The sequence below is a fragment of the Schistosoma mansoni genome, chromosome 4, assembly GCF_000237925.1.
Source record: "Schistosoma mansoni strain Puerto Rico chromosome 4, complete genome".
NCBI classification, from domain to species: domain Eukaryota; kingdom Metazoa; phylum Platyhelminthes; class Trematoda; order Strigeidida; family Schistosomatidae; genus Schistosoma; species Schistosoma mansoni.
This window is the reverse complement of record NC_031498.1, coordinates 4,603,911-4,627,574: the sequence shown is the minus strand read 5'-3', so window position 1 is coordinate 4,627,574 and position 23,664 is coordinate 4,603,911. Positions and strand designations below refer to the sequence as shown.

Sequence of the window (23,664 nt, the reverse complement as noted above, 5' to 3'; positions counted from 1 at the left end):
TTTAGAGATAAACTGTTGTGATGATATTTACTCGACAACTATTCAACAAATTATTGATTAATTATTTTACTTAATATCTTTCACAAGATAAGTTTTACTCATAAAACTTCAAATTAAAACAGAGTTAGAATGGGTACATGCGGAGATTGCAGTGATTGTAACAGTTGAATTCATGAGTTGATGTAAGCTAGACAGTCATTGAAAACCTGGAAACACTAGACGGCCGTTTCGCCCTAGTATGGGACTTGTCAGGTAGAGATAGGTATTTACCTCAGACAATGTATGAAGGGTTGAGCATGATCATGGATCGATTGAAGTTAGAACTTAATACCGTTGGATGTCGGTTCAGTGGTCTAGAAGTTGAGCGTTGGCGCGCGAAACCAAAGGTGTTGGGTTTGAGTCCCGACTGAGGGATCATGGATGCACATTTCTAAGAAGTCCCATACTAGGACGAATCGGCCGTCCAGTGTTTTCAGGTTCTCGTTGGTGGTCTAGCTTATATCGACTCATAAATCCAACTATTAAAACAGAATTCACTATGAAATAATCAATATAAATGTTATGTGATCTGGATACTATTATTGTATTAATTTTTTTAGTAACTAAGGTAACAAATATCAGGTAGAAAATAAATTTCTATCATTCATATCACGTGATGAGCGTATACTTCCTAAATTGATTATCTTCATCTATCTTGAACTTTTATTAATGCTTAAAGTTTAAAGAGTAGTCATTGTTTTTTGATAATTATAGTTGTATTATTCCAAAAAAAGTTTTTAGAGTTAAAACTAGATTTTGTCACAAACTGAGATTCTCTGAAGAAAGAAAAGAAATTAAAAATGCACTGCTCCAATTGTTTCACTTTAGTTTAAGATCTTTTAATTGTAACCATTCATAATGCTATAAGGAGTTGAGCTTTTCGTCTAGTCTTTTGGTAAATATGTTACTCTTAGACCACTGGTGAGTTGAGATTTCATTATCTATATTTCCAACTTTAGATAGTTCTATTAATAGTGTAGTGAACGAGAATACAGACGAGGACAATCAAATGCACTTTATTACAATATTACAGAATTTCTTGGTAAAATCTGAGAACCATACAGTAAATACTTCGAGATGGTAGAGAAAATTTTTAGCTCAGGTGGATTTATTATTATTATTATTAGCTTTATTCAATATTATATTATTTGGTACAAAATTGAATTCTCAGCATAAAGTATTTCAACATGTTTACGTTTCTTATTTCTTCGTTGCTCCTGATGATAAACATTCAGTGATCGCCAGTTGGATGTCAGCAGTTCAGTCAATCGACATATGAATAATGTATATTCTTTTTGCTGCATGTTCCCAGCAAACACGACATCTCTGATTAGGCCTTTTGTAACCTTTACAGCGAAAGGTTGTACAGTTTTCAGAAACGCACCGGAATAGGTTGTGTGCTTAATAGCCATAATGATGTATTAAAACAAACAATATTAGATAACTTGTTGAAATATGTAGATTACAGGAACAGGTAGCCCAGATGTTTAAGCAGGCCGCCTAACAGGACACTTCACTTCTACCTGAAGTTTGTACTGATGATGTAGTTCAGAATCATAATGAAGGCTTCACGACCAAACCATACAGCTCAGAGAACAAAACTCCACCAAAAGTAAATACTTCATTTGAAAAATATCCGTCAATTGTCTCAGACCTTGTTGTTCCTTTGTTTCCATACCAGTCACTTTCTGTTCTCATTCTCTCCTCTTCGATTTTTTTTAACCTTTTGCCTCTAGACATTCCACTTTTGACTGGTGATATATACTATTTAAAACTGTCGACATCAGTAACACACTTCATAATAGCACCAATATTCGATATCATCTGTGAGTTACTGTTTTAATCAGTGAAGTAATCTATTTTATCCACAAATCATCCAGCGAGTTAGTAAATGCCCACTTACTACTAATCAAATTTAAAATGAGTCCGTAAATTTAAAACAAGTTGTGGCTGACTGTGCGTTTAGTTATATTGATAAGAGGACAGGTATCATCAATGTTACTCACTCAAGTTATATAAATATACCGCGAGTTGCATATAATATGTCTGGTACTTAAGCACTTAACAATGGCTTCGTGCCCCGTCCTAGTCTACCTGAAATTCCTTACATTTGACTCCGAGATAGATGATAAAAGCAGGAAAATATGGAAGAAAGCTCTACCGCCAAGTTAGTTCAGCTACGAAAAAGGATATTTAAGGTTTTGTGTTAGAACTTGGTACTTTAAAAGATTTGCAAAAATACTAGAATTAGTAAAAATAAATCAGTATGACACATAACGCATTTTATTTATAAAACTCTTGAGTCCATTTCGATTAAACTCAACTAACAAACTTTCTTAAGCCCTTTTTCTTGAGCTTCTGAAGACCTTTCCGATGAATTGTATAGGTCTCCAAACAGAATTAAGTGAGCAGTTTAGTTCACCAGACTATGAACAATTTGTGGAGAGACAACGCTCTCAGGGTCATCTCTCAATATCATAGGTTCAATTCTCTTTGAGGTCGTAGGCATCTACTATCTATCAAAAAAGATGTTCAGTGTGTTTCAATTATATTGTATTTATTCGACTAATATTATCTTGTTAAGATTGAATAACTTCGTAGTTAGTGTTAAGAAAAAATATCACATAGTTCAGTAAATTAATTGAATTTCTTAATTTAAGCAGTTTAATCTCTAAATGTTGTAAATTTGCAATCGTACATTAACTAATTAGTTCTAGGTGCTACACAGTTTATTATCAGAAGGGGGTTTCGTGGAGATTTTAGAAATTTTATATAGTTGAGATCATGAGTAAGTTGAAGCTAGACCAACATGGAGAACCTGGAAGCACTGGACGGCCATTTCGTCCTATAGTGGGACTCCTCAGCAGTGCGCATGGTTGAGGTTAGACATTAACACCGTTGAATGCCGACCAACTCACTGGTCTAGAAGTGAAGCGCTCGCGCGCGAGACTGATAGGTCCTGGGTTCGAATCTAGCGAGGTGGGATCGTGGATGCGCATTGTTGAGGAGTCCTACAATAGGACGAAACGGCCGTCCAGTGCGTCCAGGTTCTCAATGTTGGTCTAGCTTCAATTGACTCATGATCTCAACTATATACAACTACACAGTTTAATTTATTCAAAGTATAACTGATCAATCTAAGTAAAACGTAATTGACCCAATATATTTAGATATAGTTTTCTATCAATTTTTGACTGGATAATAAATCTGCATGTATTATATTTGCTTTCTTTCTTGTATAGAATTTTATCAACTTTTGGTTATTTATAACAGTAAGGTAGTCTTCATAGTTTCAATCCATTTAGACAAAATACCTTTGTGGTGTGGGTTACTTATATACACATAAGTAGTATATGGTGATGGTCAGGCACAGAATGTATTTTGGCAGAAGATCGATAAGGAACGAACAGGAATGAAGCGCAATCGGTATGAAAATGAATGAACAATGGAATCAGAGAAGACGGACTGATATTTTCAGAAGGAACGGTCATAATTAAGACAATTGGTTGTTATTTTGCAAATTAACTTTTTACTGTATGGTTATCAGATTTTAATGAGATAGTCTGTAATTTTCTCATGAAATGCATTCGATTGTCCCCACTCGTGCTCTCATTCACTACACCTTAAATTACACGTAATGTAATTTCGAAATACAATAAAGTAAAAATGATTCGTGTAATTCCACAAAAGATCTATTTCAATACTTTTAGTAGTAAAAGCAGTACTAATTTGTAAAGTTCTAAAGCTTATTCAATGACTTACTTGCTGTGATCACCTTATTACTGACTGATAAGATTTACTGGTTAACTAGAGGTGTAGAAAATTATTTTTAATATGTGAATCAATAGCTACAAAATACAAGTTTTATGACTGGTATGTAATCATTCATGTAAATGGTAAGGTAGATAAATATTCTTTCTGACGTGTCTACAATTCATCCACAAAATTTCTTTGTTGATACAAACCAACACAAACGTGGATGGTACATACGGTATGATACAATGAGATCATGTTAACAGTGAATATGTCCAAACAGATGACTGGCTTCAAGAGGTATTTCCTTGAGTTCTGGTGGGAAGCTATGACCAGTGAAGTTCAAATGTGTCAGGTGTGAGACAGTTACTCACTGAAGATAGTTGGGGACGGTCGCGCAATCTCGTGGATTGGTTGAAGTTAGAAGTTATTCTTAAAACATAACCCCAACCAAAAGCAACATGAGTATTTTCGAAACTCCCTTTGGGTCATTATAAGGATTTGAGAATACCAATCATCTATATCTATAAAAACGAATTCATGTCATTAGTTTTTCTGTTCACATGCAGATTAACCTATAAAATACTTTAATAGGTTCATTAAATGTGTAAAATCTGTTTACGTTTGTAATCCTACTAATTTGTTTCATATAAACTATCTAGTTACAAAGACTATTTTATTTTGATGTAGGTTTGTTCTCTGAGCTGGATGGTTTGGTCGTGGAGCTTTCATTGTCCTTCTGAACGACATCATCATCGCAAACTTCGGGTAGAAGTGAAGTGATTATATAGTTGAATTCATGTGTCAATTGAAGCTAGAGCACTATGGGAAACCTGAAAGCACTGGATGGCCGTTTCGTCCTATTTTGGGACTTCTCAGCAGTGCACATCCACGATCCCGCCTCGCGAGATTCAAGCCCAGGACCTATCAGTCTCGCGCGCGAGCGCTTCACCTCTAGACCAGTGAGTTGGTCGGCGTCCAACGGTGTTAATGTCTAACTTTAACCAATCCACGAAAGTGAGCGACCCTCCACCATTGTCTTCAGTGAGTTACTATCTCACAACAGATCCGGTTGAACTCCACTGGTCACTGATCATGTGCTCACTAGTGACTGGCTCCAAGAGGTATTTCCTGAAGTTCTAGTGGGAAGCAGGTTGATAGTGTTGGTCGAACGTTTAACTGGCCAAGTCAGAGACATCAAGATATAGAGTAAATAATAGATGCGAAATAGACCAAATTAGAATCGGGATTCTGTTTTGGTAGCTTTTAATATAATTCTGACCACCAGTGTTAAGACACAACAGTTTTGAATGAATTATTTATATATTATTTTCTTGAGTTTCCTCTCTGTAAATCTCATATCATTTTGAGCATTCTCAAAGATCACTGTAGTGAACGAGAACACGAGCGAGGACAACCAAATATATTTGAACACAGAATTACAGAATCTCTTAGCAAAGTCTGAAAACCATACAATAAATTCTTCTCCATCAGTTGTCTCAGAGTTTGTTGTTCTTTTGTTTCTACACCAATCACTTTCTGCTCTCATTCACTTTTCTTCCATCTTCTTAATCTTCTACCACCAGATATTTCACGATCGTTTGGAAATACATAATACTTATATCTGTCGACATCAGTAGGACACACCACACTACAACTTCTAAAAATATGTTTTGTATCCAGTGTCTTGCATCATAATCATATTAAAAGTTATGCATAAATGATATGACAGGTCTTTAAAACCTTAAATGTTACATCTAACGGTTTAACTATGGATGAATCTTACACAATTTAATGTAGAGTAAACTAAATGTTTAAATCTCAGTACTTCTCAATCATTTATTAACTTCGGTTACAAAATATTGATGAAATCGGATACTGAACAAAAGAAAATACCCACTACATTTTACTTTCAATCAATATAATATTTAAGAATCTCTGACTAGACTGCAAGGCAAAACGTCGAAATTATTTAAATTTCATCTGTTTGGAATGTTACAAACATAAATTCACATTCATCATCATCACTCCTCTGATTTGAAAAGTCATTCTTGATATCATATTCTAGAAACTTTAATAAGCTTTTCCTAGTTGAATCATCCTTTTTCTCACATTCATGGTAAATAGATAATGTCTTGAATTAATAATGTATATTTATGCATCTCAGAACGTGACAGTTATCATTCATTTTATTATTTTGTTGTCAAAACCTTCGTGTTACTTACTATCATTGAGTACTACTGTAGTGTGTTCTACTTATATCCATATAAGTAGTATATGGCGATGGTCAGGAATAGAATGTATTTTGGCGAAAGACCGATGAGGAAAGAACTGAAATGAAGCGCAATTGGTAGACAAATGCATAAACAATGAAATTAGAGAAGATGGATTGATATTTACAGAAGGAACAGTGAAGGTTGTGACAATTGCTTGTTATTTTGCAAATTAACTGTTCATTGAATGGTTATTAGAATTTAGTGAGATAGTCTGTAATTTTTAATTTAATACATCCGATTGTCCCCACCAGTGTTTTGTTCACTACACTACTACTTTTGTTTAAAAAATAATGAAGAATGATTACTGAAGTGTATGTAAATATCTTCAGTAATCTTGAGGAATGATAATTATCTTTGTATTTACTAAATCGGACAATAATAACTATACGTGAATATCTAAAATGTAGTTATTTAATATTTATCTCTGTTATGCCCCGATAATGATAGTGAATGGTAACTTTGGGATCTATTTATGAACCAATAGTATGCATATATTTTTTATCGTATAATTGCTAAATAACTAAACTATTCATGTTCATGTTCCCCTTATTATGAGCTTTATTTTGATCTATAAACTATAGTTATATGATTTACCATGCTTGAATTACGCCCTGACTATCATTTATTATGTCTCTTATTCACAGCCATGTTTTGCTGAATCTTTTACAAATGTTATTTTCTATTTTATGGTACGATGTGGTCAGTTTGATTGGTTTATAAACTCAGTATGTTTGAAATATAATGATTCATATTGCAGAGGCTGTTATTAGTGTTCTGGACTTGACTGGCTAGGCTAGGCAGAAAGCAGGACCGATGAGTACTCTAGACTGCTCGTACGGTTTTCATGTATCATTTGTCCGATCGATAATTCGCTGCTCTCTGATTGGGGGTCTTATCACGTTGAACATTATCAGGGCATCCAGGCGGCCACAAGTAATAACAATCTTAATTCATTACATCTCATTTTTTTCCAGAATAGTATTCATAATAGGACAAAAAATATTTAAGAGGACGAATGTGTGCAATAGTCTCATCATCAATGAATCTATTAATTATTTTATCTAATAAAGTTTGACTAAATAAAGATTTTTTAATGATGTGAAATTATTTCTATTTTTAATTATTTTAACTTGTTTCAAATCCATATTAACCAGTCATGTTTTTGTGGGCCATGGTCCGACTCAATTTAGATCTTATGAATGATTGACTGTCAAAATATACATCCTGTCTATCCTCGTATGTAATACATGAGTTAATCTGCGTTGATGAATTAGAGGGATGAAGCGAATAGAAGAGAGCGAAGCAAAAACTACATGCATTGGAGATGGAGGGTATGCCGACTCGCTTTAACCAAACGTTAATCAATATTTATAGTCAGATAAAAATAAATTACAGATAAGATAAAAAGTGTACACTTACGGTCTTATAAAAAACAGTCAGGGTTGATATGTGAATAATTAACAAGGTGAAAACGTGATTCAAGATGGATAGGTAAATTGGCTTCTCCAGAAGCTAAAATAGGGTATATATGCTTAACATATCAACCGACACTACAATATCATGAAAAAGTGATAGTGGCGTTTTCATCTGTTATTTTAGGCGTAAGATTGCCAAGTTGTTAAAAAATGTCGTATCTCCACCAGATTTTGTGAGGGGAATTGGGGATAAAAGGTATAATTTTGTTCAAATGTCTTGTGAATTTGATGGGAACCAGTATTTTTGTACGTATATATTTCAGCTGAATTATTGATATAGTATTTTGAATTCACGAAGTTGAGAGAAGGAGAGTGTGTGTGTTTTCGACATTTAAAAAAATAATGTGAATAGCTCTGGTTGGTGTCTTTTTTATCAGGGTTCCTTTTAACGGTATCAGACCATTGAATCCACATCAAACACTCTACCGTTACTCAGGTTTAAGACCGAGAGTGACCCTAGAATGGCTCATGGTGGGGTTCATTGACATAGTATTCTTAGAAAGCTTTATTATTGAAGAGGTGAAATCGATTCCAAAGAAATTTTAATGGGGATTACTAAATTGTTTAATGGTGCATCGTGAAGCTTCTAAGTAATGTCAAAGACTGAAACGGCATCACACCAGTTCGAATCCCACAGGAAGCATCAGTCCCTTCAAAACTACAATTAAGTATTACATTAGATTACATATTTAGCTTAATTATTTGAACAGCATCATTTTCATTTGAAAAATGTAATTATCTTATCACTTGAAAACGTAGTATTTTGTAAATTAAGTAAGATGTTTGGTAACTGACAACAGAATTATAAACCATGCCATCTACATACGCATCTTCAAGCCATTGATTAAACTTACAAATGGTGGTCCAAATCACAAATTAACTAGCATGCCTTGTTAGTCAGAACAGTAACTTATCATTCACTAGATAGACTTTTAAATTTTCACAAACCTAGCAAAATAGTCCAGAAGTTACATTATCGAACGATACTAACAAAAATGAGTTAAAATATTTGTTCTGTTTTGACTATGAAAATCTTCTGACACTGTGAAGGTCGTTTGATATTTATGTGGTTAGTTCAACCAATCATCTTACAGTTACATGTTCATCTTAACCAACTAATTCAATACACTAGTGGTCTTACCAAAAAAATCCATTTTGTTGTTCTGTTGGACTGAGTCAGCTTGAGAAACGGATTTAGATGTATTTGGTAGCTCTGAGTGGAACTATTTCCTACATAATCAAACAACTTATTCAAGTACTCCCTCTACAGTATATCTGAGAATGAGTTCTGAGGGATATCCAGAAATACCACCTCTCAACTCACCATCAGAGAGCTCAGCGGATTCAAGCACAGCTGAATGTACAGCAGAAGAAACGGGGCCTACATTGAGTGAGTATCCTGGACAATCAGAAACAAATTTTAATCAGATACCCGGTAGTGAAGCAGGTAGTTTCTCCGACCAACGTTCGAACAATGCAACTGCTCCATTTTCAAACCAACAAGGTTATACAAATCCTTCTTATGGCAATAATCCATCTGCTACATCATATGTACCAGGTACAACCTCATACAATATTGATTATGCAAGTCAAATGCAAAGTCCTTATATTGCTGGAAATCCTACTTCACAAAATTTCCAAACAAACTACTTCCCCATTCCGATTTCATCTCAGTCGAATGAGTTTTCAGGCTCATGCAGAGTTTATGGGTTTGCTGAATCAGCTCCACACGAAGATATAGTATGTTATTATTATTATTATTGTTAGTTGAATAATTAATTTCAATGACTGTTCTATGAATCAACTGTGAACATAACTTTTGAGTGAGAATGCGAATTTATTTTACTTATGTGGTGTATAGGTTACAAATATTTCCACTAGTTTGCTGTTCAAGACTGATTAGTTTATGGTATTCTAAATGTTGGTAGATTGCATGAATTTCATACCGTTCTCTCTGGTATCTTCTAATTTATTGAGATTTCATTGAGGTGAGTGGATTGATCGAGTGGGCAATTGGTGAGCTTAGAAAATCTGAAAATACGAACATCATTGTGAGAGACGTTTTTATGAACAGACGTGGTGCACGACACAAAGCTCTTATAATACCTGACCATATTCCCAGTCGACATTTTACTTCTTATTGGATGTAGTTTGGAGAATTCAGCGTTGTTGTTTTTCTCACTCAATGCAGTAAATTATGATGACTCAGACAAATGTTGGTAGGTATTTCAGTCTAGTTGTTAACTTGGTGTAAATTTATTTATATAGGCATGTGGTTGCAAACATACTAGGCTTGTATTCTCCAAGTTTTTAATGGTAGGTAGATGAATACAACCTATAAATTAAACCAATCTACCCTAAACCATTTCAGCTAGATTCTACAATTTACTTACATATAAATATTTATTCTTCTAATGTTAGATGAAGCCAACATTAGGACCTAAGCAAGATTTCTGTGTTGAACATGACTGTGAACGTCTAAAGAATGCTGTGGATAGATTAAAGGCAAAAGAAAGCGTAATAATTGAAGTAATGGGTCGTCGACCTGTTGTTCAACGTGTAGCAATTCTACAAAAATATGAATCACTGTATAAAGAAAATTTACCTTCCAAATTTAGTTCCAAATTAAATGGTTGTTTTAAAGATTGTCTGATTGCGTTGTGCTATACACCAGCAGAATTCGATGCAATCGAACTACGTAGAGCAACGAGAGGACCTGATACTGATGAAGATACAATAATTGAAATTCTTTGTTCAAGGACAAATGAACACATCAGAAGAATCAAGAATGTTTATCCAAAACGTAAGTTATTAGTTTATAAAATCATCAAACACATTTTGTATTCATTCTCAAAATTGAGATTGTTATGAATTACTGAATATGGTCAGTAGTTGAAAGAAAGATTGAGTGTGATTAATTTCAATTATTTGAGATTTCTGAGAACGTTAAGACAAACTGTTATGTTAATTTTCAGTGTTTTTGGGTTTATGTATAATGAAAATTGGACATCATAAATTTGGTTAAACTGAGGAGTCATTCAGAATGCAAGGAATAACACAAACCTAGATTTTGCTCCATTAGGTTGGACGCAGTTCGGCCCCTACAGGGAAGTTCATGAAAGCAACCGTGTACTTAATTACCTCTCAGATAGAGAGGAATTAGAGGATAAGTTTGAACAACTGTACTCAACTGAATTCAAAGGTCCATTTATTCGTACTACATCGATGTCTGTGGAGGATCGTATAGCACTCAGCGCTATATCGAATTCACTACAAACGTTGAATGGACACTATCAAATAGCTTTGCCTTGGAGGCACGAACACAAGTTAACTAATAATAAGAAATGAGCAGAACGTAGACTTAGCTGTTTGAACGGTTGACTTATTCGAGATACAAAGTTGTTGCAAGACTGCGAACACCGTGACTCGGTATATAGAACGAGATTACGTCGAAAAGGTAAACGATAACCACACTGACGGACGAATTAGGTATCTTCCTCATCACTCTGTTTTCCATCGCAAGAAACCTAACAAGTTTAGAATGGTGTTTGATTGTGCAGTTCAGTAAGCTGTAACATCTTTAAGCAAGAATTTTTATTCTAGACCTTATTTAGTCAATAACTTAGTAGACGTATTGACCAGGTTCCGTCAACGACCAATAGATCTTAAGGCGGACATTGAAGCCATGTTCCGTCAAGCAGTAGTTCTGGCGCATGATAGATATGCTCATAGGTATTTGTGGTGTTTAGGTGGGGACTTAGAAAAGGAGCCAGAGGTCTATATAACGAAGGTATATCTGTTCGGAGCAACCTCATCGCCATGTTGAGCCATACTTGCCTTGCAGAAAACGATTTGTGATAATCGAGATAAATTTGTGAAAATAAATGAAATATCATAATCTTGAATTAGCTAAACAACAACAACAACGGAAACAAAGTTTAAATCATGGTGACTTTTCTACTTCACAACTCATCGACATTGCATACTTATAACCTTTCATTTAACATGAAGTCCAAGACCGAGATAACTTTGAAATGTTCTGTTGAGTTCAATGAAATGAGTGAATTTAATGAACCATCTAATTTTAAGGTGATTAATAAATGAAAATATTTTAATTTTATAATTGAGTATTCATTTTATTTTGAGATATCATATAATTTACACTTACGTAATGTCCAATTACTTTTGTGAAGCAAATTTACGATGTGTGGATGTTGTTAAAACAGGACTTTGATGTAAGTAGTTAATCCGACAGAACTATTTTAGTTAAATCTGAATATTATAATACTGTATTTTGTTGAGCAAGGAATATTGTTTAACATGGCAATCTAGAACTCTTCAATCACTACTAATTTACTATTCTACCATGTTTCTGAGATATATACATCTAGGTCCCCATGAGTCGCAAGAGAAATTTAATAATATCATCTACTACGCGAATACAAGGAATTTTTAGTCTCGAGGTCATAGATGACGAACTGGGCCTGATGAAGAAAATACTTACCAAAGCAGGTATCCATTGATATTCATTGACGAAAACATGAAACCGAAACAGTCGAAAACCAAATAACTTCAGTCGGAAAGAAAACATTGTACATGAACTTTGACTTTCAGGGTGTTAGAGCTTTATACGTCTTAGAGAGGAGAATTTCTGATTCTTAAAAAAGAACGTTCTTCGCAACAATGTTGCGAATAGTATTTTCCAGTCGATCATTCTTCATCAATAATCTTAGGGATAGATTATCTCATCTGACCAACCCGATGTGCATTTACCAATTTACCTGCTCATGTAAAGACAGGTATATAGGTTGTTCGATGCGTACTTTATCCAAAAGAATTCAAGAACGTTACTTGTCGCAATTTCGTGGATCAATTGAAGTTATACATTAACACAGTTGGATGCCACCCATCTCAGTGGTCTAGAGGTTAAGCGTTGGCGCGCGAAACCGAGTGTCCTGGTTTCGAGTCCCAAGTGTGGGATTGTGAACGCGCACTTGTGAGGAGCCCCGTGATTGGAAGAAACATCCCTTCAGTGTTTCCAGGTTTTCCATGTCGGTCTAGCTTTAATTAAATCATGAACTCAACTATTAAATTATTCAGAAACAGCCTGTCATATTGTCTTTGCAGTCTCGTTTACTTAATTAATCGTTCATTTAAAAAGCGTTCATCAAATTAAGTGTATTTACATAGCTTAAAAATAGGGTTTCTGTTTATAAACATCGGTATGAAAGACTGCTATATCAATCATTGAAGAAGAACATCCTTAGTTAAAATTGGTACATAATACTTGGGAATTTTGAAATGCCACGGTTATAGAACGCTACTTTGTTCAATCTTCAATTCCAAATTAAATGTATGCATTAGTATTGTAGGATCATTTTAGAAAGGATTAATTGATTATTTGTTGATCATTCATACAAATTGTAAATTATCTCTTTACATTTTAACAAATAAATAAGTTTATTCATTAAATTTCAGTATTCAATGGACGTGATTTAGAGGATGATGTGAACAGTGATAGTACAAATCATTTCAAACGTATATTCCTAACTCTATTAAAAGGGGATAGAGATGAATTTACATTTGTAGATAGAAATCATGTACAAAGAGATGTGGAAGAATTATTGAATACAGTGAAACAAGATATTAGAATAGATGAATCAAAGTAAGTGTATTGTTTACTCAACACATAATATATACTTGAAATGGTGAGTCAATTGAAGCTAGACCACCGAAGAATACTTGGAAGTACTGCTGAGGAGTCCGACAATAGGACGAAACGGCCATCCAGCGCTTCCAGGTTTTCCTTGATGGTCTAGCTTCAATTGACTCACGCTTCCAACTATGAAAAAATTAATTTACAGATTTTGAGCTTCAAAAAGTATTAACTATCATAAATAGAATATTTGCAACAATCTTTACGAGATTGTATATTGGGAGGATTCAAATTTCAACTATTGATTTGTCACTGGACTATGCATTTGGCTATAAATGCCTCACTCATGTTTGTTAAGATCATTGACTGAATGATGCTGATGGTAGGTAAATAGTTCCAATCAAAGATGATAAGTTGATTAATGAAGTCGTAAATGTATTGTTTAACATATTTGGAACTTGTGTTACACATGGTGCAACTGCAAACGAACCAGACGTTTACGTTGTTATGGTAATAGTTTAAAGAGGAAGACTAACGGAGCTCAAATGTAACAAGCATGATGTGATTTAAAGTTAGTAGTAATCGCGCAAATAGGCACGTTATCTATCATCTTGCAGGTGGTATCAATGATGTGATTTTCTCTAACTATTCCGATATGAAATGGAATAATTTAGATCGGTACGCAATGAAGCCAAGTTTCTATATTGTTTATATTATGCTAAATCACATAATTTACTATGTTGATAAGAACGACCTCTAGTCACGTAACTCTGAAAATAACTTGCCCTTATTGTTATGATGGCTTACTAAACATCTTCACTATAGTATCTCTTATGCTGAGCACATTAAGATGATAACAATTGAGCAACACATGTTTAAATTTACCCAACGGAGATTAACACATCTCTGAAGAACATTAATTTTAATGCAGAATCCTTCCTTATATTCGAATCGGTCACGACTGTAAATCAAATTGTGTTTTGAGTGATTATGACTTTCTTTAATTGGAAACTTTTCAAACCATTATTACTCCCGAATATTATCTGTGATTATAGAGTGATTGGTGTGAATTTGACTAAAGTGATTGAATATTGGAGAACAAACTTCATGAATGATTTAAATATGTTTAATTTAATGAAAACCATTTGAAATAGCAGGTAGAAGATTAGGACTCCGTACAATGAAATGTAAAATATGTTGGTCATATTATAAACGTTTTATGTATGCATCTGTCCCATTATCTGAAAATGACATCTGCTAAAAATTAGGTGACTAAATTAATGTGATGGTTCAACAAATAAAGAATCAGTTTGATGCAACATAGAGCGCGGTCTTTCAAAAAAATGTTAAACATGATCCCTTTTTAATATACTTATAAATGCTAGATTCTTTCCTATGTTGGCTGCAAGATCGTATGCTCATTTACGAGTTGTATTCAATGAATATATACGCATTGGTAAATATAGTATGGAAGATACTTTAAAGTTCAGAATGCGTGGAAATACACTGAGTGCTTTACTTTCTATAGGTAAGTAATGTTGGACAATTTTTTTCGAAAAATTATGTGTCGATTAATAATTATGACTTGAATTAATGTAATTAGGGATTAGTTGAAGTATTGTGTAATCACTTTGGAATTCAATAGCAGTTGTATTTCGATCAATATCTGATTGGTAGTAAACAGTTATAATCCCTTTATTGATTGATCAGAGTTTGATGTTCAGTGTCATGTTAGTTTGGTCGTTACTGTTGCCCGAATTCTGTTGGCTGAGAAGTTTTATTATTGCTATTAACTTAAGTAAGTCAAACATTGTATGCACTGTTCCTATGTAATTTGGCTTAAAGTAGTCAGCATGGAACCTTGGGTATAGGTTTCGTACTAGATTATACTCATCAGCAAGTCTTGCAATCAGCAATAGGAGCTGGATAAAATGATACTGCACATCACTCAGTTATCAATCAATGCGATTATATCAACCGCGATCCAAATAACTCGTAGTTAACGCCTCAGGAGCGGGTTCAATTCCACCGTGGTTTGAGGTCCCCTCGAAATTTCAAGTTCGCCTCCCAAACGATCTCTAGTAAGAACGAAATCTAGTTCCAGATTACTTAGTCGACTATCCCTGATTATCTTATCACTCTAGTTAATTTGTCTATTTAAAGCATCCCAACTAGGTGATAAATATAATTTTGTAGAGTCAACACGTTCCAATCCTACAATAAGGATACTCTTGAGAACATAAAATGGTTTTATGTTCATAATCCAGATAATAAGCACAAGAAACTTAGAAATTAATGACCATTAAGTTTTCTTTTATTTATGTATATCACACTATTTAAATTTCATTTCAGTTCGTTGTATACAAAATAAACCACGATATTTTGCAGAAAAATTATTAAAAGCCATGCAACATGTTGAAGCAGATGACACAACACTTATTCGTATTATTGCCTCTCGTTGTGAAATTGATTTGAAAAATATTTTGAAAAAGTTTTATAAAATGACAAGAAAAACTTTGGACGAATGCATATGTGTAAGTGTGAATAATGTTTATTGAGTGATAATTTGCCACAGTTATTCTCACTTTACTGCACGTTTAACATCATCAGATACTTCGTTTAAATCGCTAACGCACCGAAATTAGACAAGCACTGGAAAGCTGAGAGCCATAGACGACCGTTCTGTTGTCGTATAGGACCCCTAATCAGTATGAATCCAAGAATCTGTAATCGGACACAGATACTATGGTAACGCTCGTGAAACCTTAAAATCTAGACGTATATGAACGGATCCGATGGTACACAAGTGTAATTTCAATCAGTCCATAATGTTTCAAGACAATCTTCCACTGTCTTCCGTCAGTATCGACCAAAAACACGGGAACGAATAAAATTCGATAATCAAGCATTTTCATCTAAGAGTCCCATACTACGAAGAAAATAACATTCCAGTGCTTTCAAGTTCTCAATAGTTGCCTAAATTGTATCACTTCGTGATTTTAATGAAGCCCAACTAACTTCACAAGCCAATGATGACGAGAGATATAGATTCTATGGTAAAGTTATTTGCTTTACAATTAAGATTATTTTCCCGTGTTATTCTATATCTCAAATATAATTTTTCGAATTTCATTTCTCAAATAACTTTCATTACAGTTTGATAATGGATATTTTGTAAACAAAGAATCAAACCAGATAAATCTATTTATCGATCCCGCATTATGGAATACAACACCAAGTAATTATCGTCGGCTGATATTGAAGCTTATCAGGGGATAAGTAAATTCGTCAAACAATTACGAATTCATTATTTAAACGTCAACGACTTTCTTCTTTACAATATGTACTTGCTGATGTTTTAACTCACAATGAACAAAAGTATTTGCCTCGTCTAACAAACACCATATTAACAAATGAAAATATTGTTCACACTTACTTCCTATCTGCCCCCTCCTCTCTCTCCCTTTCTCTCTCTTTCACTCTCCTTCTCTCCCTCTCTCTCTTGCTCTGTCTTTACCCTCTACTCCATTTGTTTCATCTCCTACGAAGATGTAGTAATCAGATATATTTGCTTAACTGTTTTACCTAAATGAATAAAATGATTTGTTCTGAAATTGCTTTGGTAAAGTTTTCATTGAGAGTGAGTGAGTGGATTGAAGCAGGTTGAAAATTGGTGATAGATATTAGCTTATTCAACTGAATGACTATTAGGTTGTTCATCGAGAATTCCCTAATAAGGCAAATTGGTGATCAACTAAAGAGAGATACATTCAGCGTCACTTCATGACTTTGAAACACATCATGCAACAAATCAAACCGTGACTTCCTCGTGTTGCGTATTGACCAACTAGAATGAAATATGTATGTTTGAGAATACATTCTGTTTCCGACCTAGTAATAGACCTTCACTAATCTTGTGAAGACTACCTCGTTGAACGAATATATTTAACTGAACTTCAGTTTCCTTAACATTAATCTCCATCCTCTCAATAATTTTTCGTGCTGACTGACGAATTATGAATACGCTTATAAAATAGTTGAAACTATATTCCAGATCAGTTTGCTTGCTAAATGCTTGGAAGTGTATTATGCTATTTACTTTTTCTAGTCTGATTCCATTCACTGATAATTAAAGTGAAACATCAGTCAGTCTACACTGATTTGATGGTTGATATCAGTTTGGAGTGGACATTACTGACTAATTACCCAAATCTCATAATTATAATACGATCAGAATGATACGATCATTGTCATTAGTTCCCCTATTCGAAACGAGATGATCGAATACTCACATAGTAAGAGGTTAGTCTGTTAGAGGATTCAACAGAAATTCTAACACTATCTTGAATGTCAATTTTTTTATCATGGCTATTTTTTCATTAAGGTGCATCTTTATTCTTCGATTAATGAATGATCTATGTTGAACTTTAAATTAATTAGATTTAATTAATTAGATTTTCAAACTGGATAAATTCAAAGTACAACCTAGATGGGGATTTCTATAAATTACTTTTTTTTTCATTCACAAACAATGAATATAAATAGGATTCTTAAACTGTATTTCATTATTTAACTGCAGTTTCAGTTTGTTCGTGTGACTATAAAAGCATTGATACTTAACTGGATTACACTGCATCTTACATGAATATAGTACTTGAATGATTTGGTAACACTGTGTGAGCAAACTAGTATAGTTGTGAAATATACATCATTCAACTATAAGACATAGAAGACGAGACTTATTGGAACTATGTGTTACTTTAAAGGGGTGTGGTGAACAAAACACTAGTTGGGGACAATCGAATGTATTATCAGTACAAATTACAGACTATCTGACTAAATTCTGATAACCACATAGCAAACAGTTAATTTGCAAAATAACAAGCAATTGTCTTAATCTCCACTGTTCCTTCTGTAAATATCAATCCATCTTCTCTAATTTCACTGCTTATGTACTTTCCTACCGATTGAGCTTCATTTCAGTTCTTTCCTTATCGGTCTTCTGCCAAAATAGATTCTATGTCTGACCATCACCATATACTACTTATATGGATATAAGTAGACCACACCACAGGGGTATATTTCTAACAAACTGTTTACATATAAATATACTAAGACATTTATTTGGATCAGATAAATTGGAAGATGAAAGAAACAATTAAATCAATTGTCTCATGATATTATAGCCCGATTCAATCTACCCGTTAATACATATTTAGTATCAACTGTTAAGTTCAACTGAGAATTCTAACTAAATTATTGAGTCATGGGGAAAATTCTAAAATAAATCGAATGATTTGCTTACAAAACTATACTATCATTAATCATAACATAACTAATACATTTCACTAATCTCAACTTCTCATGTATTTAAGACACTTACGAGCATCAAGATATAATCAATGAGGAAATTTTTCGATAAACTAAGTAACAGTTAGTAGATGTATCGAACTCAATAATTTCAGGTAACAAGTCGCGTCTCAGAACATTACTTAGTGTGGCTCTTAAAGGGAAAGTGGTAAGCTTCCTATAGCTCAATACAGGACACTTGATCAACTCCGGCCACGTTGCTCCAAAGGAGTCTTCCTTATAAAGTAATCTATATGGTCAATAAGATTTGATCAAAGAGAGGTCGAATTGAAAACCTACGCACTGCTGAGGAGTTGGTAATCCACTAATTCAAGCCTGAACTTTGCGTGCAAAAGCGATACGTCTAGCCTCCCATCCTTCCTTAACCCTAATCCCGGACACTACACTATCAAGAGCAACAATACTATCCTGAGCTTTAAATCCTTTTTAAATGTTAATATGGAACACACCACACGAAGAACTATAAATAGTCAGAAAATACAGTTCAGGTCCTAGTTTTCAATCTGATGTTAATGATAATGCGAGTTTTAATCGAAAAGATAAGTTTAATGAATACGATTTTGCAACAATATGTAAAATATTAAGTTCTGTTTTTTTCAAATTCGATCATTTCCATATGGATAACATGTATTACAGCCTCACCAGTCCAATTTTCAGTAAAGAAGATATAGAGCAACTGAGAGTTATTATTACTTACTTACTAACTTACGCCTGTTACTCCCAATGCAGTAACAGGCCGATCCTAGCCCTCACATCTGCATCAGATCTATCGTGTTCATCGATGATGCTGCCCAGATGCATAAAGGTTTTCATATCCTCCAAAGCTTCTCCGTCAAGTGTGATTCGATTGGTGCATGTTGTATTGTATCAGAGAGTCTTGCTTTCCCTTTGTTTATATTGAGATCTGCTGCTGCTGAGGCTACTGCTACACTGGTCGTCTTCTCCTGAATTTGTTGTTGCGTGTGTGATAGAAGAACCAGACCATCTGAGAAGTCTAAATCGTCCAGCTGCATCCTAGCTGTCCACTGTATCGCGTGCTTCCCTGAAGATGTTGACTTCTTCACGACCCAGTCGATAACCAGGAGAAAGAAGAAGCACGAGAGTAAGCAACCTTGCCTGACACTGGTCATTACTTTGAACGAGTTAGTTACCTGTCCTCCATGGACGATTTAGCAGTTTAATCCACTATAAGAATTCCGTATGATATTGACTATCTTCTCAGGTACGCCGTAGTGTCGAAGAAGCCTCCATAGTATTGTCCTGTCCACGCTATCAAATGCTTTCTTGTAGTCAATGAAGTTGATGTAGAGTGATGAATTCCATTCAATTGATTGTTCCACTTCATCGATCCTTACGGAATTCAGCCTGTCGGTCTCGAAGTTGGACGTCTACGGAGTCCTTCATTCTGTTTAATAATACTCTGTTGAAGACTTTACCTGGTATTGAGAGAACAGTGATACCCCTGTAGTTATCGCACTTGCTGAGATCGCCTTTCTTTGGTATCTTGATCAGAAGTCTTTCTTTCCAGTCTGTTGATACTTGTTCTTCATCCCAAATCTTACTGAAGAGAATGTGGAGTATCTTTGCAGTTGCTGCTACATATGCTTTCAGTGCCTCTGCCGTGATGTTGTCTAGTCCCACTGCTTTGCCGCTCTTGATTTGTCTGATGGCCATGCTGATCTCTTCAATTGTTGGTGGGCCAACATCGATTGCGAGGTCCGTGGGTGTTGCTCCGATGTTGGGTGGGTTCAGTGGAGCTGGTCGATTTAAGAGTTCTTTGAAGTGTTCTACCCACCCGTTTTGTTGTTCTTCAATGTCGGTGATTACTTTGCCTTCCTTGCTTTTCACTGTTCCTTCTGGTTTACGGTAATTTCCAGCGAGTTTCTTTGTTGTATCATACAATTGTTTCATGTTTCCTTCTCTTGCAGCCTTTTCCGCTGTCATTGCTAAATCTCCCACATATTTACGTTTGTCGGTTCTGATGCTCCTCTTCACTTGCTTGTTTGCTTCTGTGTAATCGACTTGTGCGTTGGCGTTTTCTGCTCTTGTTCGGCTGATATTGATTACTGCCTTCTTGTTCCTCCTTTCTTCAATCTTATCCAGTGTACCAACAGTGATCCATTCCTTGTGGTGGTGCTTCTTGTGGCCCAGAATCTCCTGACATGTTGAAATGATTGCCTCTTTTATCCCTTTCCAGTTGCTCTCCATAGTAGTTCCCTCTCCATTGTGTAGATCATGAAAGGCCTGGAACCTGTTACTGAGAGCTATCTTGAATTTGTTGAGTTTGTCAGTATCCCAAAGAAAGGCCTAATAAACTTTTGTGATGTTGTCCGCCCCGTTGTCTAGTGCTTCTTAAGTTTTAGTTTCATCTTGGCGACCAGCAAATGATGATCGGATGCTATATCAGCTCCTCTCCTGATTCTCACATCCTCCATAGTCCTCCTGAACTTTTTGTTGATGCAGATATGGTCGATTTGGTTCTGTGTAGTGTAGTCCAGTGAAGTTCATGTCGTTTTGTTAATCGGTTTGTGTGGGAATATAGTGCCGCCTATGACCAGTTTATTAAAGGCACATAGGTTTGCAAATCTCTCACCATTTTCGTTCCTTTCTCCCAGTACATGTCGTCCCATGACCTCTTTGTATCCAGTGTTGTCCATTCCAACCTTGGCATTGAAATCTCCCATCAGAATTGTCAGGTCCTTTGTTGGGCACTTCTCAACGTCTTCATCGTAGTCGTTGGTAGGCGCTTAGCATTGGATGACGTTCATTGTAATGCCCTCTCTCTTTGTTTTGCAGGAGGCTTTGATGATCCTTGGTCCATGAGATTCTCATCCTATAAGTGCATTTTGTGCTTGTTCGGACAGCATCAATGCAACTTCTTGTGTATGTGGGGCATTTTCTTCTTCATGACCGGAGTATAACAGAAGCTCACCCGAAGCTAGTCGTTGTTGTTGTCCAACCTGCGTCCAATGTGTTTCACTGATCCCAAGCACCCCAAGGTCGTATTTCCTTATTTCTGCAGCAATTTGAAAGACTCTTCCGGTCTCCCACATTGTCCGGACGTTCTATAGACCTATAAAAATTGTTGTTCTGGTTGTTAGAAGGTGCATCTGCCTCATGACTTCCGAAGAATCTCGGCTTTCATTACGAGGCGTCATAATTCTTCCTTCAACTCCCAGGGCAGAGTTAAAATGGTTCGAATAGTTTTTTCCTGGTTAGCGTTTTTTTAGCGAGTTAGTTTTCTACGGGATGGGGTCGCTAACCCCATGCCCAAGCCTCCTCCTTTATCCGGACTCGAGACCGGCAGTAGCCCCCGGAGAAGGTACAGACGGAGTTGAGAATTATTATTACTATCATTCATTAAATTTATCGAGGTGTTAAACTATATGATCAAAGTTCAAAAAACAACAATTTGTCTAAATAATGGTTTTATTTTAAGGGATATGCATAGATTGATTACAAACGTCAACTCGTGAGACATATGCGACGATTAACGCGTTTGCATGTGTAGAAAAAGAAATATTTCTTGTAATAATAAAGTAAAGAGTTATTACAACATACAATAGATCTCGAAATTTCATCTCCGTACAGTAGAAATGACTGTTTTGACGTTCGTAATGAAGATTCTCACTTTGATATTGGTTGACAGTTGTTACGAGTTCCATATGTTCTTCAATTGTAGGGATGTCATCCTTGCTTTGCCAATCCTCACCTTCACATTCGCATCAGTTCCTCCACATTCATCCATGATACTATCCACGTACATGAAAGATTCCATCTCTTCCAGAGTTTCTCTATCATGTGAGATTGGGTTGGTGTTCTCTATGTTGTATTTGAGGATGTTGCTTTTTCCCTTGTATATGTTGAGGCCTTCTAATATAGACACGCACATTTTTTGATGTGTATACGATAGGAAGGCTAGTTCGTTTGCTAAGTCTGAATCGTCTAGTTGCATTCAAGCTGTTTACTGTATTCCGTTCTTCCCCTCAGATATCGAGGTCTTTATAATCCAGTCATCCACCAGAAGAAAGAGAAAGGGAGAGAGTAAGCAGCCTCATCTGACTCCTGTCCTTGCTTGGAAAGCGTCTTTCAGCTGTATTCCATGCAAGAGTTTGCATTGTGGTCCGTCGTATGAATTCCGGATGATATTGACGATCTTCAAAGAAGTTTCCATAGTGTTCTCCTATTCACACTATCAAACGCTTACTCATAGTGAAGGTAGTTGATGTATAGTGATGAATTCCATTCAATGGATTGTTCAACGATTATCCTTAGTGTCACGATTTGGTTTGTGCATGACTGATCCTTACAGAATCCGGATTGTTGATCTCGAAGTTAGGTGACTACTGAATCTTTCATCCAGTCTAGCAACACTCCGTTAAAAACGTTTCCTGGTACCGATAATAGTGTGACGCCTCTATAGCTATCACACTTTCTCAGATCTCCTTTCTTTGGTATGCTGATGATATATCCTTCTCTACAGTTTGTCGGTGGCACATTTACTTCCTCCTATATCTTCCCGAATAGAACATGGAGCATGTTTTCAGTTACTTCTACATCTGACTACAGTGCATTAGCTGGAATGTTGTTTGGGCACGCTGCTTTCTAGCTCGTGATTTTTCTGATGACCATGCTGATTTCTGGGACTGTTGGTGGAGTGACAGCTATAGAAATGTCCGCAGATGCTGCTTCGATGTCCGGTGAATTCAATGATGCTGATCTAGTCAAGAGTTCCTCAAAGTGTTCCGTCCATCTTTTCCTCCATTCCTGAATCTCAGCGATTGGCTTGCTGTGATGATTAGTAGTATATGAATTATGGAACAAACTAGTAATCCCAGAAACAACGCAATTTAATCAAGAAGTACTAGATGAGCACGAACGAAAGTATTGTAACTGGGATTTGAAATCAATCAGTCATCAAGCACAAAGGAATCGTTAGTTCATACAAAAACACCACATCTGCGACAGCTTAAATTGGAGTCTAAGTGTCTGTATTCTATTGTACGTCTTCTTAAGTTCATCTTGTGTCTGTCCGACAGTGTATTGGATAAAGACTACGCATTATCTAGAATGTACTCATAAGTATTAAAATTAA

At 35.4% G+C, this 23,664-nt stretch overlaps 1 protein-coding gene across 1 annotated transcript; it reads left to right on the top strand.

Annotated features, from left to right (window-relative positions):
- Positions 1-2,106: 2,106 nt before the first annotated feature.
- Smp_045490 (putative annexin) lies at positions 2,107-15,757 on the top strand (the record flags this gene model as incomplete). Its single annotated transcript, XM_018796595.1, has 6 exons — positions 2,107-2,206; positions 8,874-9,283; positions 9,965-10,346; positions 13,022-13,208; positions 14,585-14,727; positions 15,552-15,757. 6 exons carry the CDS (start codon positions 2,107-2,109, stop codon positions 15,755-15,757), a joined length of 1,428 nt encoding a protein of 475 aa, XP_018651722.1.
- Positions 15,758-23,664: the final 7,907 nt, after the last annotated feature.